The following is a 26806-nucleotide window of genomic DNA, read 5'->3' as shown; positions in this document are numbered from 1 at the left end:
AATTTGAATTTATGCCCTCTCAGGTGATTATTCTGAGCAAGAGGAAGAATCCCATCAGCATTGAGCATGCTAAAACCATTCAAGGCTTTATACACCTCTATCGGATCCCCTTGACGGTGCCTAGTCTCCAGACACTGTAATTTGCAAAACGTAAGCCTTTCTTCGTAAGAGCACCCCTTTGTTCCATTCACTAATCTTGTTGCCCTTCTCTGTACTCGTTCCAGCATCTCCACATCCTTCTTGAAATGAGGCCTCCAGACCTGTATACAGTACTATAGGTGCGGTCTGACCATTGCCTTATACAAGGGAATAATCACCTCCTTATCCCTGCTAGAAAAATTCCTATATATCATTGACAATACACCAAGAGCTACTCTTGCAGCCCATCTGCACTGCTCAGAAAACTTCATATCTGCCTGCACAACCACCCCCAGGTCCCTTTCATTCTCTACCACTGCCAGTGTGGTACCACAGAGTTGATACGTTGCTCTGGAGTTGCTGTTTCCCATATGTAGTACTTTACATTTGTCAATGTTAAACTTCATTTGCCACCTCTCAGCCCATCTGCTCAACCTTTCCAGATCCTGTTGCAGTAGCATACTGTCAGTAGTGTCCTTGCAACCCTGCCAACCTTCGTATCGTCTGCAAACTTGGACATTAAGCTTGATATACCATCATCAATATCATTTATAAATACAGAAAACAATAATGGACCCAATACTGAACCCTGAGGGACTCCACTAATAACATTAGTCCACGATGAGCAGAGTCCATTGATTACCACTCTCTGTCTTCTCCCCCTCAACTACCCCTTTATCCATAGCAGCAATTTGCCTCCAATGCCACACTGCTCCAATTTGTGCACCAGTCTTCCATGTGCAACAGTATCAAAACCTTTCTACGATCCAAGTATATAATATCAAAGTTATTCCCTGTATCCAGTTCTTTTGTGACTGCATCATAGTATCCAATCAAATTGGTCAGGCAAGACTTCCCCTTAACAAAACCATGCTGTGTCTGAGCTATAACTGAAGTCTTGTCTAGATGATCCTGCAGTGCTTCTTTAACCAGTGCCTCCATTAATTTTCCAGGAACAGAAGTTAAACTAACAGGTCTATAATTACTTGTGTCGTCCTTTGATCCTCCTTTGTGAATTGGGGTCACATTTGCACATCTCCAGTCCATGGGTACTTCCCCTGAGTCCAAGGAAGCTCTCATACAGATCAACTTGTATCTATCATAGGCTTCTGTGTCACGTGTTAATTTGTATGTATCCCATGCATTTTTCTTCTCTGCCATATGTCTCATTAGTTCATCTGACATCCACTTAGGCCTAAACCTTGAACAATATTTCTTAGTTGGTATGTAAAGCCTTTAGAGGTATTTAGAGGATTAGAAGTATTGTTGAATGTGTCATTTGGAAAAGAACAGTTGGGTTTTAGGCCAAACAGTGGTGTCAGGATCAAATATTTGCATTAAGACATTATAGAAAATGTCATGAGAATGTAACAAGTAAACCTATCCAATCAAAGCTCTATAAAACGACCCCTCCCCGGGAATGATAAAAACAGTCATTATATCGGAATAGCGTTATATTGATTGTTCATAAAATAGCATTAGGTTAATGAGAAATTGGCCGGGACCAACCACATAGGACATTATAACATTTGAGACATTAAAAAGAGGGTTGCCATAAAGAGCTTCGACTGTATTTATGAATACGCATAACAAAGTCCTTAGAAATATGCTCTAAAAAAATTTTGGAATAAAACATGGTATCAACTAATGATTTATCAATTAAATATTTTTGTACCACATGTGAAAATTGCTATTAACTGCAATGACTGATATATTGAGGTTATATTGAGTTGTTAATGCAACCAATATCCAAGCAATCTTTAAATAAGTCAAATTAGACAAAACAATGAAACTACAAAACAAAAATTAAAAATCAAATTAACAAGCATGAGTCAACAGCTACCCAGGGAAACATGACAGCTCAGAATTCAGCAAAGATACTTCACAACTGCTGCCTGGAATAAGAAACCATACTCATGCACACAAAAGTAAATACTGACACTCATTGCGAGAGTGGAAAAAAAAAGATACCTGTCTATCATCTTTCTGCCAGTGTAAATAAGTATATTTACACATAAGCATTAGATTAGGTTTTAGACTTACTTGTAACTTACAAGCGAGAGGATAATATACAAGTACCTCAAAAGGTTTTGGGGAACTATGATGAACCTTCATCACAGTGACATCTGTCAATATGAATTCCTGAATGTTTGCATTTCTGTCATGGCCCACTTGTTGCCAGAAAACTCATTATGGATGCCATGACGTAAGTGATAGAGAAAAATTAAAACTGAAATCACATGCTTGAATAAGATTGCCACACTCTGAACACATATGAGTTTACTTTACATATTTGCATTATGTTACTCTCTGAATGGTTCTAGAAAACAGTGAAATTCGTATTTTACTTTTTAGTATTTTGAATTATTCATGTTTGGAGGTCACCAATCAGGTATTATAACTGTTAATCTATTTCATTTAGTTATGAAACAGAATGAAATAGATTAGCAGTTATAATGATGTCATATCTTAATTTCTATTATTTCCAAGCTATAATATTCTTAAGTGTTAAAAGTAGAAAAAGAAGTGGTCAAAAAGCAATGGAAAAACTACAGATATAAGCTCTTAATGCTCATTCTCCTTTCAGGGCACCTATTAAAGTTATATGTCTAGTTCATATTATTCGTATCAATTCATATTTTTCCCCTTTTAACTATTAGATTAGAATATTGTAGGACAGAAAAAGTACTTTTTTATATATTTTACTGTGGTAATTTTTGCCTATTTTTAGTTTCTATTTTTAATTTTAATAGTTCAACCCTGCTCCACTACCTAGATTCATAGTTTGGTGTGCCACTGCAAATTTATTGATGTACCAAAACCAATCCAGCATATTGCAGAAAGAATTCATTTATTCTTTTATTGGGCCATTCTTTTCTTTTGTTCCATTATTACAATATTGCCCTTTTTTTATTTCCTTAATTCTATTTCTCTTTCTCTCTCACATTAATATTATAAATTCCACTCATTTATATATCTATAACTAAACATATAACAGAATAAGTATTGGGCCTTTTCATATAATTTTTTCTAATTTTATATGTACAATGGTTTATATCACTGTTCTAGTACTTTTTCTTATTTTATTTATTATCATTCTTTCAAATTATCCTAGCAATATTTGGTTTCTGTGTGCTTTGTGTGATCCAATATTTGTCATTTTATTTATTCCATTATACGTTCATTTACGTATTAAATAGCATTTTATTAAGCTGCTTTGCATTATTTTAGCTTACTGCTATCTTTCTTCTTGTTTTATGTTGAATTATTTTACTAGTTTACTATATTACTATCTGCTCACTTTATCATCATACATTTAAGTTATACATGTATATAACTTAAAAATTTCAATAAATATTTTAAGAATATTTATTTCTGTTTAAATGCAACTCTATTAAACCACTGCCTCCTTTGGAGCTTCCTGATGACAAGAAAAAAAATAATGGTTTAATAAAAAATGGATTAAAAATTTAAAATAAAAACTTATTTTTATGCATGTTTATTACCAGTACGGTTGGCTGGTCAGGGATATTCTGATATATCAATTCCTTTGGTTATAGCACACTAGTTCCTATAGTGTGCCAATTTGGAGTGAAAACCCTCATTACAGGTAACATTAATAGAGGGTGGTCAATCAGTAAGGAAGCTATTTTGAATAATGGCTGATGTAAATATGTCTAAGTTATTTGAAAAATAACTTATTATTTTTTACTGTTTCAGAATAATTTGAACATAGGAAAAGTATGAGCCATACAACAAAGGAGAGGACTGAAACTGTACAGTGGCATTCAAAATATGAAAATGCAAAAACGTTTTTTGGTCAGAAATCACTTACAATAAAAGATATAAAGCAAATTGTGAAGTAGTCTGATGAAGGGAGAACAGTGAACAATCTACCAAAACTTGGTAGACCCTCTACAACAAAGATATCTACCAATTTGGAACATGTAAGAGAGAACGTTGAAAGAAGTCCAAAAAAATGAAGTTTGGCACTTAAACACGTTTATTATTCCATGCTGCTACAAAGTTTGAATGAGGATGACCCACACAGAAGATTGGAATTTGCCAAGTAGTTTTTAGTCATGAATGTTACAAATATAGATATTGTTGACAACATCTGGTGGACTGATAAAGCAACATTTAAACTAAATAGAACTATTAATCACCATAATTGTGTTTATTATTCTCCTAACAACCACCATTTCTTATTTAGCAAGGATTTAAATGCTCCTGGCTTGATACCATGGCTGGAATTTATCAGGAGGTGTTCTCAGATCTTTTTTCTTTGAGGGAACTGTGACAAGAAAAAACTACCTGAGACTGCAAAAAGATAAAATCATTAATAATTCCATTAATGCAATCCAAAATTTTCAGCATTATTTTTTTTTTTATGTGGGATGGCACACCAGTTCACGATGCAAAAATTATCAGCAAATTTTATATATTTAAATAAGAATTGTGCCTTGCTGTGTATGCCAAAAGATTACAATTTTGTAAGGACCAAAATGATGGCTACATTGAATAGATGTCAAAAAAAAATTTTTTAGAGTTTATATAAGCCCTTTCTATTGTGCTATCATTAAATAAAATATATATTTAAAACAGTGTTGTTATTTACAGTCAAACATGTTTCCTTATTTATGGACCATCCTGTATAGCATTAATGTTCCAACCTGATCATCTACAAATGCCAACTAACCAAACTGTCCACTTACCTACATAAATAATAAATTAGATAGTATGAACCAGAGATGTAATGCTCAAATAAATGCTTTGTTGTTATTTTACAAATAAATAACTTACTAAAAGCACTATATTATAACTACAATTTTATTCACTAAACTTACCTGTTAGCAAACACTCCTTGAAGAAGATAATACAAATCTTTAGGGTGATCCTACAAGGAAAATGCCAATTTAATTTGAGATGTATAAACAAATTACTTATTAAAAATAATTGTATAATACTCTAGGGTCGGGTGTAACTTATAAAAAGTTCAAAATATGTTCATTTTGATTTAAATGGGTTTCAAGTACAAGTCAGTATTAATTAACCAAAAGAAAGTTTTAGTCAAATACTAACTGTGCAGAAAAATTTTTCATAATTCTCACTTAAAATATTGATGTTCTTTTACTTTCATTTTAATATGTGAATATAGTGAACATGTCAACTTAGTCAATATGAGAAAGATAACAAACATGCTATACAGAAATTCAATAAATTTCTCAATGCACATAACAGGATTGCTAAGTTTAATTTTTTCTGCCATTACCAGTTATACAGTTGAGTTTATATAAGGCATACATTAATGTTAAAATTATCATTATGTACTTTATTATGTATAAATGTACATACCTGCCAAAGAGACAGAGCGGTATCCATGTCTTGGGATCTTATTTGCTGTTTAATACTTGAAATCCATAAAAAAAAAATGTGATACATTTCTTGCATTTTTGCCTTCAGTAAACTTTGTACCTCAAGCACGAACTGATCATGCTAATTACACTACAAGCCCATGACCAGCTTGACATCAATTTAGAACAGCTGAGAGTGGTAGAGAGAACATGCCCATTGGCCGAGTACAGCTGATGTTTGATTACAGTTATGAAATTTTACCTTGGTTGTGTAGAATTTTATAGTTCTGTGTTTTGTTTTTTTTTTTTTTTTTTTTTGCATGCAAATAAGTCGCTATTAGATTAGTAGTAGATTAGTCAAGGAAGGTGCTTATTGAAAGGAAAATATTACAGACAACTCAGACCACTATATACTAAGGTAAATAATACATAACAAAAAAAAAAAAAAAAAACACTCAGCTTTTCAGTATGTTACAACTGTTCAATATGAAGGTGGAATATGTGATAAATTTTTATATTTTTTGTCCATAACTTTGCTCAGCAAAGTAGAATTGAAACAAGAAAAAGTCTCCTACAGCAGCTCCATAGTTACCTTCTGTAAAATTTATACCCACAAAAAAATAGATTTAATTCCACACAAACAGGATAAAATTTCACAACTGCAATGAAACATACATTGTTCCAGCAGTACCCATAAAACCAGGTGTTTTCTTTTTCTTTTCACTCTCAGCTGCTCTAAAGTAACTTCATAATGGGGTTCACACAAGCACTCTATAACTAGCTCATAGAGCTTTAATGAGCAAGAGTGGTTAGTTTAACAAAGTTTAACAAATAAGCAGCATTGCTAGAAGAGAGAAATGCCACTTGTTTTTGCATGGATTGCAAGTATTGTATTAATATCCTAAAATATGGATACTCTCTTTTTAGCAGATTATACATAATAAACTTAAAATTATTATGTAAAATTATGCATAATAAACACAGTGCTTGTTTTAATGCACAGCTCATATACACTGAACTGTATGATTATTATGTCCACAAAAATAAAAATAAAAAATAAAATAAAATAAAACCCAAAAAAAATTTATTATACATGAGCAATTTCACACCCCTCACTGTGAATTTATTAAGAACAGTTTTTAAAATCCTCCAATGCAAAAATATTTTTTTTTCTCTGAAGCATAAGTACATTCATTGTCATCCTATCTCATATTAAGCACAAATGCCATGACTTGAAGATGTACAGTACCTATGTTGGGAAACTGTTTTATGTAATATAGTAATAAGTAATATTTTATTATTACTTATTACTATTTTTTGATAGCATAAACAAAATGTATTACATATGCACCTATAATGTGAGTTACAGTTATATGCATTCTCCATGATTCTGCAAACGATTCTTTGGGAAGTGAATAGAAATGCAAAATTTAGAGGTATCACATACTGTATAATGATACTATATGCAGTGCAGTGCCCTATTTTTTTCATAGCTGCATTCAATTTAATTATAACAAGTACTTGCTTGCTGATAGTTAGTTTTGGTAGTCTTTTTGAATTAGAATAAGCTATTCTGATATTGTAGGATCCAATTCAGACTTTTAATTTAATTGCAGAAGTATTTCAAATAATCCATACTAAAATGCAAGTAAAACGCTGTATTGTTAATAGAAAAATGGTAACAACTTCGAAATACATTGCATTTCGAATAATGTGATATTGAATTTATAAGGATATACTGCAATTGGCATGCACAGAGTACAGCAGATGCATAGGCTATAAGATTGAAGTGCAGTTTTTATTAAAATTGTTTCTTTGCTTACTGTTATAAGCATCCAGGGTATTTGTCTATTATCCTCCTGTGCATTACAATTAAGTCTAATCTAACCTAACTTAACCAGTGTAAATATTTATTTACATTTATTTAACATAAATATACACTGGTTATGTTATGTTAGGTTAGACTTACTTGTAAATTGCACTGATGGGAGGATAACAGATAAGTATGGAATCCAGTACTAAAAGCTGTATTGGTTATACATACTTTTATTATGTATACTTAGGGTAGGATTTTGTATGGATGGTATCAATAAAGAATAGTATCAAATATTCTTAAAACAGCTAACAATTACAAAATTGTAATAACAGTTCTAAAATACCTTCAAAAACTTGATAATATCCTGAAGCCGATGAGGAAAAAAATCAAGAAGTAACAAAGAAGTTTTTTTGTTGTTGATGTCCAAAAGTTCCTGAAATAAATAAAAATAATCTTCCTACAAAACAGAATCGTGAGATATATAAAAAAGATATTAAGCTATAATGGAATTTGAACTTCATACAAAAGTTCATGAAATTTGCTTTTGCTTAAGGATGAGCAGCAATAAATTCATTTATCTGCTCCTTTTGTAATTTTCATTCTGTAACCTAATTTAGTTCATTCAGTAAGATATATAAATCACTTTTCTATTTATAAAGTTCAAGAATATTAACTGTCACTCTCTGATATTAAATTCATATTGCAACTAGACTAATTTGAGAATAAAATTTTTGTTTAAATAAAAGTAAAATGCAACAGTAAATCGCTCTTAGCTTGCTCACTCACACAATTTTAATGAAATATAATACCGATTTAAAACAGCACCAACCTGAATACATTCAACTGTTCTATTTTCTAAAGAAAGTTTTTCTTCTTTTGAATGTTCTTGACTACTTAAAGTATGTCTGACAAAGTAGAACACTTGAGGCTGTAAAAAGTAAGAAAAAATTTTAGTATGATGAAAAAATTTAAATAGAAAATAAATATTTATTATGAAATTACTCTTATTTTCCCATTAGCATGTTGCTTATTGGGTTAGAAAAGATCATCCTTCCATCTTCTTTGCTAATGGGTCTTCAGTTCTTTATTACTTTTGCCCACCTGTCATTATCCACCCTATTTATGTTTTTCCCATTATTTTTTTCTATTGTATTTCCACTCATTAATAGTAATAGTAACAGAGACATGTGATGCAAGAAAGCGAGCGTATGTAGCATCAGCCAAAAAAAAAAAAAAAAAAAAAATTCACACAACCATTCCCTCTAAAAGTTTGTCCAGTTCCTCTTTGAATTTATTTAAGCTATCAACTTCCACGACTAAAACCAGCTGGCTAAAAGCAAATTTCCGCACATCTATTCTACAACTGTCTTTCTTCAATTTGAATTTATGCCTTCTTAGGTTCATAATCTGAGCAAGCAGAAGAATCCCATCAGAATTCAGCATGCTCAACCTATTCAAGACCTTATACACCTCAATCAGATCACCTCGCAGGTGCCTAGTCTCTAGCCACTGCAATTTGCAGAACATAAGCCTCTCTTGGTAAGAGGACCCCTTCGTTCGACTCACCAATCTTGTTGCCCTTCACTGTAAACACTCAAGCAAATCTACATCCTTCCTAAAACGAGGCCTCCAGACCTGTATGCAATACTCAAGGCATGGCCGAACCATTGCCTAATACAAAAGGATAATCACCTCCTTTTCCCTGCTCGCAAAATTCCTGTATATCATTGACAAAACCCCATGACTTACTCTTGCAGCCAGTCTGCATTGCTCAGAAAACTTCATATCTGACTCCCAGATATTTTTCATTTTCTACCACCCTAAGTGTAGTACCCACACAGCTGGTATGTATCTCTGTGGTTACTTCTACCCATAGGCAATACTTTGCATTTATCAATGTTAAACTTCAGTTGCCACTTCTCAGCCCATCTGCCCAAATTTTCTAGATTCTGTTGCAGTAGCATGCTGCCATTACTGTCATTAACACCCTGCCAACCTTTGTATCATCTGCAAACTTTGACACTAAGCCTGATATACCTTCATCGATATCATCGATAAATATAAAAAACAACAGTGGGCCCAACACCGAACCCTGTGTGACTCCACTAATTACATTAGTCCACGAATAGCAGCGTCCATTGATTACCACAGTCTTCTCCCACTCAACCACCCTTTTATCCATTGTAGCAACTTACCCTTAATACATTCTGCTCCAATTTGCACAGCAGTCTTCCATGCACAACAGTGTCAAAAGCTTTCCTGAAATCCAAGTATATGATATCAAAATTATTTTCTGCATCGAGTTATTTAATTAGGTTGTATTTTACATTTTTTTTCTGACTTCATCATTTTTAACTTTGTCTCTTAGTGTTTTATTAATTATTTACACTTAGTGTTTTCAATTCTGTGGTTTCATTTATTTGTTTTATTTTTGCTGTTGTACCTCTTGTCTCAGCTGCATATGTTATTATAGATCTTACTATCGATTTATACATTTTAGCTTTAGCATTCAGATTGATGTTTGGATTCTTCCAAATTATATTATTTAATTATTTACCTTATTATTATAGATAATAATAATATTATGTTATTATAGATCTTAGCTTTAGCATTCAGATTGATGTTTGGATTCTTCCAAATTATATTATTTAAACTCCCCCCCCCCCATTTATGTGTTTATTAAATCAAACACATAAGTAAGCCTATTATACTCAGAGGATTTTTCTATTATCTTCTTTATCATATATATTGCATCTATGCATGATCTATTTTTCCTAAATCCTTGCTACTCATCACTTAATTCTAAGATTTAATTTAATTTTTCTGATATTACCTTTATATACAGTTTCAATGAAGTGTTTAATAAATTTATACCCCTGCAATTTTCTGGAAATTGCTCATTTCCATTTTTATATATTGGTATTGTTATATTTTACTGAGTAAATCATAAAATAATCTTAAAAAATATGGAAACTATGTTCTACACACTTTAAAAAAAAATCCATGTGCTATTTAAAATCAACAGACTTCATATCTCTTAACCAAGTTTTCTATAGTTCAGACTGGCACAACATATGATATCAACTCTATGAACAGTTATATTGATTATTTTTATAAGTTATAACAAGTTATATAAAGAAAGTTTATTATTTTGAATGTCTTTATAAGAAGACATTTTTGAGCTATCTTTGATCTTTATAAAAAGTTAACTTTTTATAAAGATAACTTCTTATATTTTAATTAGCATGAAATTCTATCATAAACTGAAGCAAAGGACATTTTAAAAGCATATCTAGTACTGAATTGAGCATATCGTGATTTTTTTAATAATGGTTAATAAAAGTCTCAATGCTACAACACAGGGGTGTGAATGGCTGCAGGCAATTTGCCATGTATCATCAGCTCAGTACTTGTATAAGCCTGTAGCATATATGCCAAGTTCAACCTTACAAATATGAAACTATGAAAGGTATAACTGAATGGTATACTGCTGTATGAAACTGAGTACCTGAAAACCAAGTTCATGCCTTAGACTCATCAATTATTCAAGTCTCTTATGATAGGTTGTCAGTTAGTAATCATCAAAATCAGTTAGTGTGTTACAATAAATGTAATTTGAAACATTCAAGTTGCTTGCTGGCATCCAGTAATAAGATGCTGCATGTGCACAATGCATGAGCAGAAGGAATTAAATGGAATGTTCTAGTCAGAATGGATTCTAGAACATTACATTCGATAAATATTCAAGGCCCTTTTAGGAAAGTTTTTGAGTATACAGTAATACCCCGACTTACGCGAACTCGGAGTTACACGGTTCTTGATTTTTTCGTTTGGCAACACTGCTGCCCACTATCTTCAAGGTCGTTTTTCATATGTTATCGATATACAGTGTGACGGCGGAGAATGAGAGCGAAAGATGAACAAAATTCAACTTTGCTGCACATAAGCTGCACACATATACAAGAATTTGTATTCCAACTGTCGTATTTATATGTGTGCGTTTGAATTCGTGCTCAACTTTTGTCGGAAATTACATCGCTTTCACGAGAGAAATGGATCGCGTCGGTCGAGCAGTATACAGTCAGTCCTCGTATAACACGTGTTTACACTACACGAATTCGATCATACACTATTTATAAATACGGTAACGATATCTTATAATATAACACGAACCGAATTGGCTTATGCACGATTCGCCTTTGTGTTTACAAGAAATGGCAGTCGAACGCAACACGATAGGAATGAAGAGAAGATTCTGAAAATGTATTTATGTTTTTTATATCAGTGAAGGGGAAACACATTTCACCATAATAACGTAAAAACCAACACAATTCCAGCTATCGGTATGCAATTAGATCGAGTTTACTACCAGTTTATAACAGATTCCACTAGCAGAAATGCAACTGGATTTTTATTGTTTTATGGTAGTAACCCCTAGAAATGTGAGGTGTTAATAGTGTATCTCTGCCTTTATGGTGTTGTTTAGTCAGTTGTTACATGCGTGCAGCTTTGTTTATGCGTATAAAGCGTGCCTCCTCGTTTTGTAATTGTGCTTTATTCCCTAAAAATGAGTAAAATACTTAAAAGGTGTGAAAAGGAAGCGTACTGGTGGAGACACTGCAGATTCAGAGAGAAAAAGAAAAGCAATTATCGATAAACAGAGGCGGACTGGGTCAAAAATTCTAACCCGGGAAAATTTATAGTGGCCTCATACTACGGTTTATGGCCAAAATCACACCGGCCCACCGGGGTTTCCCCGGTAAGGCTTATGGCCAGTCCGCCTCTGTCGATAGAGAAAAATTATGAAGCGCTTTGAGCGAAATGAAAGACCATGTGATACTGCATGTGCTACAGGCCTAAATGAAGCAACGGCAAAAAGCACATGACAATTGCAAACTTGACAGGTTGAAAATTGTAAAGGGCTTAAAAATTTCAGAAAACAGACTCCAACGAAGAACGCGTTATAGCTACAAAACAAGGAATAAAAAAATTATTAGCTTGCTACGAAGAAATTCTGCGTGAAAAAAAGAAGGCGCTGTGTCGTCAGATGAATTTGTTAGATTTTATGAAGCCATCGACATCGAAATAACTTTTTTACGTAAGTCATTTATCTTTTTAATACATATTTTGTATTAATATGTATAAAGAACTGCAATTTTATTAATATTTTTCTTCTAAACTAGTGTTTTTGTTAGTCCTTGGTCCCAATTAAACAAAATTTACATGTATTTATATGCAAAGTTGTACCCTGACTTACGCGAATTCGACTTAAGCGATTTTCGTCGGACCCACCTATCGCGTAACTTTGGGGTATTACTGTATAAAGAGGTATGAAAAGCCAACAAGAAAAAAATAGTAACTGGGCAGTTGTAGCGAAGTACCAAGTGGATGTCATAATGAAAAAGGCAATTTATATATATATGAAAACCCAAGCACGAGATGTAATAGAACCTTCAGTGCTTACCATGCATGGGTTGAAGGTTGAAAAGATGAAAGAAGATACTTGTTGATATTAGACTTGAATTTCTATAGATTGTGGTTTTCAGGAAATACATATCAAGGAAGGGTGTTCCAGAAAACACAAGTTGAAGGAATAAATGAGGAAGAAGAAAGTTGGTTCTATGAGTTAAGTTGGACAGTAAAAGGATGCTGACTGGTTGCAGTGTTCTGAGTGGTTTGTACGAGAGACAGAGTGAGAATTATAGAAGCCAGTTCAGAAGAATAGTGCCCAAAGAAGAATCTATAGAAAAGGCATGCAGCAGAAACAGAATGTCTATGAGACAGAGTGTCTATGAGACAGAAACAAATGGCCCTCAGTCCCCAGCAGCTTTCACTCTCCCTCTTACGGCAGCGAGAGGATTAGAGTGGAAGCAGAGGGTGCTAAGAATCTCTGGGTACGACCAGGCTGCCATGCACGGAAACTGAACTTTGCCTGTTATAACGTAAGAACACTCATCGGTGAAGACAGGATATTAGAGCTGGAAAAGGAATTAGAAAATGTGAATTGGAATATCATCGGTTTGGCTGAAACAAGAAGAAGAAATGAATCACTTATAAGTTTATCAAGTGGAAATCTGCTGTACACCAATGGAAACAGTGAAAGGAGTGAAGGTGGAATTGGGTTTCTGGTCCATAAAGATTTTAAAAACAACATTTTGGAATTCAAAAGTACATCACCAAGAGTGTCAAGACTAATACTCAAGATTTCTAAGAGATACAAGCTAAAGATTATAATGATTTATGCACCAACATCGAGCCATGATGATGAAGAGGTTGAAGAAATGTACACTGAAATTGAGAGTCTTCTAGATGAGCAGAAAACCCACTACACTATTATTATGGGAGACATCAATGCTAAGGTTGGAAAAAGACAAAACAGCACAGAAAGGGGAACTATAGGAAATTTTGGAATTGGTGAAAGAAATGAAAGAGGTGAAAGACTTGTGGAATTTGCAGAATCTCAAGGACTGTCAGTAATGAACACTTTTTTCAAGAAACGGGTGAACAGAAAGTGGACATGGAAGAGTCCAAATGGATTAACTACTAATGAAATCGACTTCATCCTCACTAACAGAAGATATATTGTGAATGATGTTACCGTCCTGAATAAGGTAAATGTTGGAAGTGATCACAGAATGGTAAGATGTACACTTGATATAGATGTAGGAAAGGAAAGGAAAAAACTGACTCGAGTAAATAATACAAAGGTCTTTGAAATAACAGAGGAGGAGAAAAAGCAGTATGTACTGGAACTTAAGAACAAGTTTGAGCTTCTGCAGACTGCTGAGGACCAAGATATCGACGAGGAATATTACAACTTTTTGAAAGTGATAAAGCCCAAGAAACCTATAGGGAAAAAGAAATCCAAAGAAGAAAAAATTAGTCAAGAAACACTTGTCATGATGAACCGAAGACGACAAATGAAAAGCAAGAAAAACACTGACAGGGAGAAAATCGAGTATACTGAGTTATGCAAAGCCATTAGAAAGAGACTCAGAGAGGACATAAGAAGATTTAACACAAGAAAAGTAGAACAAGCATTAAGGGAAAACAAAGGATTTAAATCAGCAGCGTTGAGCAGTAATACAGAAAGACAAATGATACTGAAAATGAAGAATAGCGATGGTGTACTTATAAACAGCAGAGAAGGCAAAATTCAAATAGCAGAAGACTACTATAGAGAATTATACAAGGAGCAGGGGAATGATGCTAGCAGTGGGGAAGATGGATTGCAAAGTAGCAACACATACGACATACCCAATATTCTTCCTGATGAGGTAGAGCATGCATTGAAGAAAATGAAGAATCAGAAAGCCCCGGGGGAAGATGAAGTTACTGTAGAGTTGTTAAAATTGGGAGGAAGAGACATAACACAAAAACTGGCAAGGCTCTTCACAAATTGCATTAGAAAAGGTGTGACGCCTAAGCAGTGGAATAATGCAATCATAGTTTTGCTGCATAAGAAAGGAGATAAATCAGAAATTGGAAATTATAGACCAATTAGCTTGTTATCCCACATCTACAAGTTGTTCACAAGGGTCATTAGTAACAGATTAGAAAGAATACTGGATGAGAATCAACCGAAAGAGCAAGCTGGCTTTAGGACAGGATTCTCAACTATGGATCACCTTCATGTAATATCACAGCTAATGGAGAAAGCAAATGAATATAAAACACCATTATGCCTGGCATTTGTGGATTATGAAAAGGCATTTGACTCCATACAGCATAAGGCAATGTTTCGGGCACTGGAAAGACAAGGCATTGATACCCCATATATTATGACTTTGAAGAAAATATACGAGAGTGCTACCTCCTTTATTAGACTAGACAAAGACAGTAGGAAATTTAAAATTGAGAAAGGAGTTCGACAAGGAGACACAATATCTCCGAAGCTGTTTACTGCTGCCCTTGAGGAAGCTTTCAGAAGATTAGACTGGTCGCAGAAAGGAGTCAATGTGAATGGAGAGTACCTAAACCATTTACGATTTGCAGATGACATTGTGGTCATAAGCCATGATCCCAAAGAATTAGAGGAAAATCTTAATCAGTTATGCACAGCTAGTAAGGATTTTGGACTAAAGATGAATATGGCTAAAACAAAAGTAATGATGAACAAGTATGCCACAGAAAGGGAAATAATGATTGAAGGAGCAGTAATTGAAAAGGTGGAGTCATATACTTATCTGGGACAAGTTATTAGCTGTAATAATGATAAATGGCTGGAAGTCAAGAGAAGAATAAATTTTGGATGGATAGCATTAAGGAAGTATAGTCACATACTGAAGAGCAATATCCCAGTTTGTCTGAAACGTAAAATAATGGACCAATGTATACTCCCCATCATGACTTATGGAAGTGAAACTTGGGCACTCACCAAAAGAATGGAAGAGAAGCTGAGAACTACACAGCGAAGAATGGAACGAATCATATTGGGAATAAGACTGTTAGATAAGAAGAGAAACACATGGATTAGGCAACAAACTCAAGTAAAGGACATTCTTATCAAAACTAAAGAACTAAAATGGTCTTGGGCAGGATACATAGCTCGAAGACATGATGACAGATGGACTAAGAAAATAACAGAATGGTATCCAAGAGGAGCTAGAAGAAAACCTGGAAGACAAAGGCGGAGATGGATAGATGAAATTCATGAGTTTGTGGGTAGTAAATGGATGTCCAGTGCTCAAAACAGAAGGAACTGGAAAGTTGCTGGAGAGGCCTTCATCCTGCAGTGGATTGAAAATGGCTGATGATGATGATGATGAGACAGAGAGTGAAATATTTATTGATGCCGGTAATACTTATTGATGTAGAGTAGACAGAGAGTGCTCTACATCAATAAGTAGGCCCAGGTGCCAAATGATTTATTGAATAGTCGGTCAGAACTTTATCATTGCGACTTGATTTGTCAATTGATAGTGCGGCTGTTTGTTTGATCCCTGTGCAATAAATTATTTGAAGAGGCTCTTCCTCCTAGTGGTCTGGGCTGGGCAGCTGAGGTGATTCCTCAGCTGGCAGATTGAGCCTATTTTGGTTGGTTCTTTTTGTAATTTCGCGAGATCTAAATTATTGTGATATATGCCAAAAACGAGAAGGAAGATCCCTGTTCCTCCGGTGGAGGAGTCAGGAAAAGAATCTTCGATAGAGTCTTTGGAGGTAAGCTCTGAATCTTCGAGTGAAGATGAATCAGAAGAGGTCATGAGTCGACCGTCTGAAAAGAAGAGGATTCCGGAGGGGAAAAGTTCACAGGAAAAGACACGTACAGTTGCGAAGAAGATTTCGAAACAGATACAGTGTAACCTAGAACCTATTACCTTGCAGGAATTAGAGTCTTACAGAACCAAGTTACGGCTTTTTGTGTCAGCTTTGAATAAGCCAAGTGCACATGACTTGAATGTAGTAATGGGATATTGGGACAAGATGGTACTGTATGTGGAGTCTTTGACTATACGGAATGTACGGTTAGAGACGAAGCTGAATACTTTAAAGGAACAAAAAAGGAAAGTAGGACAAGTCCCTGAATTAAGATCATATGCAGAGGCGGTTAGTGCGAGTTTAGAAACCAAGTTGAATACTTTAATGGAAAAAGGTAAAGCAGAACAAGTTCCTGAACCAAGATCATATGTTGAGGTGGCGAGTGCAAGTGAGATTAGATCCAAGAATAAATCAGTTATAGTGAAGGCTAATGCGGAGAGATATAACACCAGTGACCAAGTAAAGACCGAGTTAATGGCACGAGTTGCACCGGTTCTAACTAATGTCAAGGTGGTGTCAGTCCGTCCCATACGAAACAAGAGGGTCATGATTGAAACTGCATCTGAGCTGGACGTTAAGAAAATTGAAGAATGCACTGAAGTGCAGAAGTTCGGAATGGAGGTAGAAAGGCCCCTTCGCCGACTTCCCAGATTGGTTATTTTTGACGTTAGTTCGGATGTAGATCGTGAGTCCTTTAATAACGAACTATGGGAAAGGAATTTGGTAGATGGATTTGACAATAAGGATCAGGTGCTCTCTGAAATAAAAATACTAGCAAAGAATAAAGCAAGGAATTCCTCAGGATATAACGTAGTGGTGGAGGTCTCCCCACGTATACGAAGATACTTGTTGAAATGTTCTAGAGTATTTTTAAATTGGAGTTCGCACCGTGTCCGGGAATTGTGGACTCCAACACAATGTTACAAATGTATGGCGTATGGCCATGTGGCCCGGCACTGTGACGCAGGCGAGTTCTGCAGTCACTGTGCTGGGAGTGGACATACATTCAAGTCTTGTACGCAGAGAGCAGAAGCTCCAAAGTGTGTAAATTGTTGGCGGAGGAGGATGCCTTCTGAGCATGAAGCTAATAACCGAATATGTCCAGAATACTTAAAAGCGGTTGATACCCTAAAGAGACGTACAGAACAGGATTAGTGGTGTCATGCGGGGGGGCTTCTCCTCTTCCAGTAATTGGAAAAGACTTCTCCCAACAGTGACTGGGGTCGTCAGTCACAGTGGCGTCAGTGTTGGGGTCTGCAGGAACCGGATAGGTGTGTGTTTGCAATGATTGTGAGTAAATTAGTAAGATCAATTGTATTGAATGAAATTTGTTTTATTATTTAGTCTGAGAGGTGTCAGACAATGTTTTGCTAGATAGGGCAACCTACCTCCTCGCGGTGGGGACGGAAACTCGTGAGGGGGGCGGAGACGCCGTCTCCCCCGCGAGGCTAAAGGTTGTGCTCTCTTAATTGTTACCATAAGTCAAGTTAGACTTTGTAATTGTTGTTTTTGTTAAGGTTGATCGACCTAAGAATTGTAACAAATAAACAGTTATGAAATATTGGTAGATGGGCTTCGGCCCAGGTGACCAGTTAGGAATAGCTTGAAATATGGTACATCAATAAGTATTTGTGAACCCCCTTCCCCACAAGGGCTTCACACTCTACAGAGTGTGAAACCCTTGGGGGGGGTCACAAACTACCAGTTGGGTTTTCACTAACAACTGGTTGAGAAACCCAGTAGTTTGTGAACCCACCCAAGGGTTTCACACTAAAAATTCTGTATTGGTGTCTGCTTAGATTTACATAGGTATATTTTTGTAAACTACAGAATAGTTTAATATAAATTTATGTGGTTCAGTTCAAAATTTATATTTAGTTGTGGTTTGGGTCACAGGATGGTAACAGGATGTTAATGGGAGGGATTGGGTGTGAAGGTGCTGATATGAATCACACTGTTTGGTGTAGTAAAAGGGTTATAAAAATTAAAACTAATAATAAACGGAGATAAAATAAAATAAAATTAAACAAAGTAAAGAATTGTTAACGAAAGAAACCACATCTCCCACAATTCCTTATACAGCAGGCCCCCGTTATAACGCGGTTCGCTTTACGCTGATTCGCTATAACGCTGTTCTTATATTATAACCCGTATCTGACTATAACGCTCTTTTACAGATTACATTTTTGACATATTTAACGAAATCGTTTCATTTGATGAAGTCGATAGCTTGAAAATGAATAGCAAAACAGCATTAAAATGTTTCCCACGCCGACTTGAGCAATTTTCCCACGCTCAGTGAAATTTTCTCTCACGCTAATTTAAGTACAGTCACTTGTTACGTAGTTCCGAGATCAACATTTTAAAAAATGATCAAATATATTGCTTGTAATATTTGCGTTATATGCATTTATCCGAAGTCTAGTCATCACTCAGTACAGTATTAGACATCGTGCGTAACGGACAGTTTACTTGAACATTGTAACATAATTAATTCAACCAACGCAGTTATATTTTCGAAGAGCTAATAATGATCGACAGGAATGAAAATGCAACAACGTTTGGGCGCAGTACGAAGACTATAAATGTAAGAAAAAGACTGAATTTGAAAATTAAATTAGACGTTTTGAAGTGAATCGATTCCGGTCAACGACAAGCGGATGTGTGCCATAATTTAGGACTCGCAAATTTAACTGTAAGAACAATTATGAAAAAATAAAGAATTAATTTTAGCAGCGGGAAAGATAGCTGTTCCACTGCAAGCAACTAGGACTAGACCGGCTATTAGGATTGAAATGGAAAGACTAATTTTTTTGAAGATAATATTCCAATGCAGAATTCAGTTAAATTAAATATTAAAAGAGAGAGAGAGAGAGAGAGAGAGAGAGAGAGAGAGAGAGAGAGAGAGAGAGAGAGAGAGAGAGAAAGAGATTAGCCAATACGATGATCTGAAGAAAACTCGCCTAAAAAAACAATGTGGAACCATTTAAAACTGGTAGAATAGATTTAAAATCCCGGGAGAAGCCGCTAGTGCAGATTAAGGAGCCGAAACTTTCAAAAAAGAACTTGTTAAAATTATTGAAGAGGGGTATTATGTGTTATACTTCTCAACAAGTTTTTAACATAGATGAAGCAGGACTTTTGTGGAAACGAATGCCTAAAAGAAGTTTCATATTGAAAGAACAAAAAACATGCCAAGTTTCAAAGCGGCGAAGGATCGGTTGACTTTATTGTTGGGTGGTAACGCTGCGGGCCATTTAAAATTAATACCCCTTTTAGTTTATTTGGAAGAGGGCCAAAGTTCAACTCAAAATCCACACATTTTTCATGATTAAATTCATCCATTAAATTAAATCAATTAAATTCATTATTTTAATTGGAATTTTGTTTACTTTTGAGACGCAAGTAGTTACCACATAATTATATGTATGTAATGCAGAATATTTTATATGGGCAAATATTTGAATATTAAATATTTTGACCGACATTTGTGCATCTTTTCATTACCGTTTATTATTGATTAGGAAATATCCTATGGCACCGACCGCAGCTCACAAATACATATGTTACCTTATGGGAAAGCGGCGCTCGCTTAGCGCGGATTCACTTAGCGCTCTGTTTTTCCGGAACGAATGATCAGCGTTAAGCGGGGGTGACCTGTAATTAGTTTATCTTACATAGTGAAACGGCATCATTTAGATTTTCTCATATTGTGGCTACCTTCACAACGAGATACCAGGTATTGCACTACTGTTATTTATTCTCAGTGAGCACCACAACCCAGATGCATTTCAGAGTTTGTTGGCTCACTCGTCAGTGGGCAGGCAGGTACCCTGGTAATGCAGACATGCTATCATGGTTGCGAAGTTAATTCCACAATATGAGAGATGCCAAATGGTGAAGATAATGATAATATTTTGAAGACAAAATGCTCAAGGCATAATACATTATGGGTTGAGATTAACTATATAATATCGGTGTAAATACACCATAGTTTACCTATAAGTTTAACTACATACGTAGTGTAATGGCATCGTCTTCAAAATATTATCATTATCTTCACCATCTGGCATCTCTCATATTGTGGAATTAACTTTGATCGTGATAACATGTCTGCATTACCAGGGTACCTGGTAATGCAGACTGACGAGTGAGCAAACAAGCTCCAAAACATGCCTGGGTGGCTCACTGACAACTGGTTGGGAAAACCAGTTGTCTCCTCTACTAGAGAAGTATTATTTATTTGAAGTGGTGCAATATCTGGTATCTCGTTGTGAAGATGGCTACAATATGAGATAAAATCTAAACAATGCCAAAAATGAATTCGAACAGCGGAGAAATACCATCAGGACCTGGAGCTTTCTTAGCATCAAGCTTCGTCAAAATCCTTCTAACATCCCTTTGACAGAAAACCACAGGAGGCATTTAATGGAGCGTGTTGGGAATGGTGGGAGGTGTTTTACCAAGATCATTAATACATGAGTTGAAAGAAAAATGGGATGCTAGCAAGTCAGCTTTATCCTTGGCTGAAGTGACAACAGAACCATCTGGTTTTGACAGAGGTGGGAGCAGAGATGGGCAAAAGTTGTGGCCAATAACTTGAATTACCTTGACTTCTAATCTCTCTGCCAAGAGAGATTAGAAGTCAGGGTAATCCTCAAAAGAGATATATCATTTTGCCTAGAAATCGGAGTGTCACCAAAGATAAGCATAGGAGCAGAAGAATCTTTTTTGCAAGATACAAGACAAGACTGAGATTTAGAAGGATTGAAATCAACTAAGTTATCTTTGCCTCACTGGAGAATTACCTGGAGATCGGCATTTAAGGAATTGGTAGCGGATATTCAAGAAGTTGAAGTTGATTGAGCAGGGCAAGGTTTCTCAAAATGGAAAGTGGAATGCAATGTGCTATCATCGGCAAAACTATGGATAGGATTTCCAGTCAATGGAAGTGGGTCATTAATATACAAAAGGAAAAGAGTGGAGGAAAGAACTAAACCTTGGGGGCACCAGCATTAGTGGAGAAGTTAGAAGACAGAGATCCATCTACCATCACCCTCAGTGAGTGATCAGAGAGAAAACTGGATAACCAATTACAAAAAACAGTTGGCAAACCATAAGATGGAAGCTTCTTTAGAAGACCTTTATGCCAAACACGATCGAAAGTCTTTGAGATGTCAAGAGCAACTGTTTGCGTTTCACTGAACTTTTCCATAAATGGGTAACATAAGCCAGAATATCACCAGTGGATCGACACTTATGGAATCCACACCAGCGATCACTGATCAGACGGAAGGTTTCTAGGTAGTTTAAGAGTTGGTGGTTAATTGATGTCTCCATTACTTTAGAAAGAGTAGAAGTAATTGCAACGGGATGATAATTGGATGGGAGGGATTTGTCACCCTTTTTAGGAACTGGCTGGATATGAGCAAATTTCCAAGCAGAAGGAAAAACACCTTTGGAATAAGAAAGTGAAAAAAGGCGGCAAAGAATAGGAGTAAGTTCAGGAGCACAGGTTTTGAGAACAAGTGGAGAAATACTATCAGGACCTGGAGCTTTCTTAGCATCAAGATTCATCAAAATTCTTCTGATATCCTTTTGACGGAAGACCACAGGAGGCATTGAATGGAGCGTGTTAGGAATGGTGGGAGGTGTTTTACCAAGATCATTAATACATGAGCTCAAAGAAAAATGGGATGCTAGCAGGTCAGCTTTATCCTTGGCTGAAGTGACAACAGAACCATCTAGTTTGGACAGAGGTGGGAGCAGAGATGGGCAAAAGTTGCGGCCAATAACTTTTGTAAGAGAGCAGAATGCTCAGCTACCATTAGGGCAAGAAGCAAGTTTTCTACTCTTAGCCTGTTCAAAATCTAGTTTGGACTGATTAATAACTGCTTTACAATTGTTGCGAGCTTTGGTGTAGACAGAAAATGAAGAATTCGAAACATGCCAATTACGATATGCAACATGCTTGGTGTTCTGAGGTGCCTAATGCGCCACACACTTTGACCGTGTACTTAGAAAGGTTGTTTGTGAGAAAAAGATCAAGCGTGTTTGCTGTATGGTTAGGATTGTCCAGTATTCTTGTAGGTAAATACAATCTGTGCAAGGTCATTAGTAATTGCAAAAGCCTCAGCATCTTGACCAGCTGGGTTGGTGTGATTAGAAAACAGAAGCCAGCCGGAGTTGTGAACATTAAAATCACCAAGGAAAATTACCTCAACTGTTAGGAAAGTTGGACTGGAGAAAGCCAAGTTGCAAAGAGAGGAAGTCAGAGTTTCAAGTGATTAGTGGAGTTGGGAGAATGGTAGAGACAACAGATGAATTTGACAGAATGAGGTAGAGATTACCAAGTCTCAGACAGGGAATATCGAAACGGACATATGCACAAGTACCACCGTTGAGGTGAAAGGAATCATACAGCAAATAATTTGAGCAACTGAGATGAGCAGTAGAGCCATGATGTTCTCATAATCTCAAAAGTCATCAGTCATACTGTTTGATGGAAGAGATGGGGGAGGGTTGACCAGAACTTAGTTCTGGAGACTAAACATGGGTTCAACCACTTCAAGCCTCCAATAAGAAAAGTGGTGATATTGCACCAGTTGATGAGAATCATCTACCACCTAGTATTGCCTGGTAACACAGAGGGGTGGCATTCCTCCATGTGGTGAAACCTTGATCCCTGCTTACGTTGGTTCACACCTGGTTGGTCACCCACAGTGTGCTTGTGCATGTAGGTTATACCCAGGATTACTAACAGTCCCACCATCGTGAAGATGCAAGCAGAGGATTTGGCTGTCACAAACCATCCGGACTTCATCAAAATTGGGTCAACTTGACTTCAATGTCACCCGAATATCAGTTCCATCGGTGTTTTAGACTCCCAGGTAGCAAGTACAACTTGTCTGGCATATCTGAGAGAATGTCTGTGACAACCTCATGGACCAAGCATGGCCCACTAATGGTTAAATCTACCATAATTTTTTCAATTGGTTTATTATGTAGTTTGACTGTGATGTTTTTCTTTAGCATGTGTTATTTCACTATTTGATGATAAACATAGTTTTAATTTACTTTTTTTTTTTATTTTTATTTTAAAATAAATAATGCAGTGTTTTCTTTTTTGTTTTTTTTTTGGTTTAATATATAATTTTTATAAAATACACAGAGTGTAATTCATAAAGGAAAGCCAACACAATGGCTTCTTACCTTTCTATAAGGATCTTGTAAATAGCATGCTAAGATCTTATCATACTGCCGATATTTTTCATAGAGATATTCACAGACTCGATAACTAAAGGAAAAACAAAAACATGCCATTTGTTGCTAACAAGAATATTAGCACGTTATAAACATTTCTGTTTCATGCTGATCATGTATTTTTATAGTAAATGATCAACAATATTCTGTAAAATTAAAACTCAGAATTACAATAGTTAAAAATATTAAATTACATATGTGTTTGGGTGGAACCAGTGCTAAAATCAACACTCCAACAGATAATGCTGGTTAAGAATTTAAAAAAAAAATTAACATAGTATTAAAATCTTTTCAGTCCTTAAATTGTCTATGATTTAATGCAGTACTATTAGACAGTTATCTATAAAAAAAGTTTGTAAATGAATCAAGCACAGGCTGGTAATATCAACAGTTAGTTAGTTATTTGGTTTTTAGGAGCATTAGCAACTAAGGCCATATTGCTCCGGGATATGCGGTGGTCATTCCCTGACCTTTCCGCATCCTCCATATTTGGTGGTGACGGGCTCGAACCCCGGTCTAATCAAGAAGCGTGTGCTACGCACTGCTGCTCCTTCCCACCTGGCTATGGAGGCGCCTATAATATCAAGAAATTTTGAACATTACAGAAAGGACAAATTAGTATTAAAATGAGGGAGAGAGAGTGATGCAAGAAACAAAGTTTATAAAAGCAATAAACAAATGAAATGAATGAGTAAAAATACAATGTATCCCTAGTTTTATATTTTATCTTCTTATTACAAACATTTATCTAGTCTCTCTTAAAATGTACATAAACTCTGACTTTTCATGGTTAGGGTGTCAGAGTTTAACTTGTTAAAATAATGTTTGATTAACGGCAAATTTTCTTCTCTATGTTCATTCACCCTAGGGGCTCACATCTGGTGAGTATGGGCTTGGCACACCCAGGGTCCTGAGCTGGATATAATCATTCTTCTCTGTTTCTTGGTGATTCCTTTCTATTTCTCTCTCTCTCTCTGAGTAACTGGGGAATTTTTTTTTTGCTCATACAGCATAAGCCTCAGGCTTCCTTGCCCCATAGGGCTAATAATAATAAATAATAATTTGCTTGCATCATCCTTTGTAGATTACAGAACTGGAATTTATTCCTATAAGAATATTTCTCTGCATCTATAATTGATCTTCTCCATTGTTCCCTTTCAAGAAAATCAATCTTTCCTAAAACGAGGCTTCTAGAGGTGTACACCATATTCAAGATGTAATCTGACCACTGACTTGTACAATAGGATAACTACCTCTTTATATCTACTGACAAATTTCCAAATGCTGTCCTAAGAATCTAAAATTTCAAATGCAGTTCTAAGAATCTAAATTTATAAATGCAGTTCTAAGAATCTAAAATTCCAAAAGCTGTTCTAACAGCCTTAATATACCACTGAGCGAACTTTGTTTGGATTGTATTACAGCCACCAAGTCCTTTTCATCTTCAAAAGCATTGAGTATACCACCCCAAGATTGATAATTTAATCTGAAATTGTGATTCACATGCAAAACCTTGCATTTACCAGCATTAAACTCAACTGTCATTTTTTTAGACCAGTTGTGTAATTTGCCTTGCTGTGCAGCAACAAACCTTGGTTCTCTGTGTTAACAACATATCATCAGAAAATTCTAACAGAAAATTTATAATTCAATCATCACCATCATAATAAAAATTAGGAACAGTAAATTCGACTTTAAGTTTTTTCTGGTAGGTGCAAACTTTAAAAAATTGTGGAAACGTATTTTGAATCCCTTAGGAATAAATGGAGGTATCGTGAAAATATCGTAATGTGTACCCAATAACACATTGTTTTTTGTGGTAATTCATGCCAAGACCCTCATTCCAAGTTGAAATTTTTGCTATATAACTAAGATATCTCTCTAAAAGGTCATTTTTATAAAGGAAATTGCACTTGCACTACACATTCATTGTTATGATATGTTCCGTTATAAGAATCAATTTTGAACAACTTTGTGATATTTTTCTATAACACATTTCTGGAGGTCACTACCATAAAACAATAAAAACAATTTGCACTTTCTGGTTTATTGGGCTTTTCTGTTAGCACAATCTATTATAAACGGGTATAATAGGTATAAACTTGATCTTATTGCATTTGCGATAATACCGATAACTGGAATTCTGTCGGTTTTTGCATTACGGTATTATGGTGAAATGAGTTCCCCTTCACTAAAATCTTCACTCATATAAAAAACAAATAAATTTTCAGAATCTTCTCTTCATTCCTATTTACTTATTACAATGGTGAAGAGAAAGGGACCAATGGAAAGTGCAAGTGCTGGCAGTGCTAGGAAATTAAACAAAATTGATTTAGAAATGAAAATGATTAATTAAGGAGTACGAAGCAGGACAAAGTTTGTCATCTATTGCATGGAATTAGATCTCGCTGCTTCAACAGTGAATACTATTTTAAGGGACTGTGCACGTATAAAAGAACATGTTAAAGGATCAATGCAAGATCAACAGTGATCACAAAACAGCGTCCAGGTGCTATATCAAAGATGGGAAAACTATTAATAATATGGATAGAAAATCAGATTCAGAAGGAAGTGCCCCTGAGTCCAATGGCCATTCAAGCAAAAGCAAGAAATATTTATGAATATATTAAGGATAAGTATGGCGACCTCCAAGCCAAGTTCAAGCAATGGGTGGTTTAATAGCTTCAAGCATCGTGCTTGTTTCCAAAACATTAAAGTATGTGGTGAAGTCTCCAGTGCCGATTCTGCAGCTGCAGAGAAATTTTGTGATGTGTTGGAAAAAATCCCTTCTAAATTTCCACAGCCCTCAACTTCCACAGTGGTGTGCTTATCAGCTGGAGAGTTAATTCTGGCAACGATGCTCGAAAGGTAAAACTTGCTGACAATTATGCCTGTCTCCTCTTTCTTTTTGTAATTTTGTACACCTTTATAATTTTTTCTGCACTTGAGAAAAAAATTGAATAAATAATTCTATTTA

The 26806-nt window shown here is 35.4% G+C and overlaps 1 protein-coding gene across 1 annotated transcript in view; it reads right to left on the bottom strand.

The window, feature by feature from the left end:
- Vps8 (vacuolar protein sorting 8) overlaps window positions 1-26806 on the bottom strand; it is a 286412-nt gene that overhangs the window by 56220 nt on the left and 203386 nt on the right. The window contains exons 29-32 of the mRNA XM_090380461.1: window positions 23779-23863; window positions 8138-8236; window positions 7652-7741; window positions 4986-5035 (exon numbers count right to left, since the gene is read on the bottom strand). Coding sequence (XP_090236587.1) covers window positions 4986-5035; window positions 7652-7741; window positions 8138-8236; window positions 23779-23863 — 324 coding nt within the window. The remainder of the gene's footprint in view (window positions 1-4985; window positions 5036-7651; window positions 7742-8137; window positions 8237-23778; window positions 23864-26806) is intronic.

This window comes from Mastigoproctus giganteus, chromosome 8 (assembly GCF_048544385.1).
Source record: "Mastigoproctus giganteus isolate SK-2022 chromosome 8, ASM4854438v1, whole genome shotgun sequence".
NCBI classification, from domain to species: domain Eukaryota; kingdom Metazoa; phylum Arthropoda; class Arachnida; order Uropygi; family Thelyphonidae; genus Mastigoproctus; species Mastigoproctus giganteus.
This window is presented reverse-complemented; position numbering and strand designations above follow the sequence as displayed.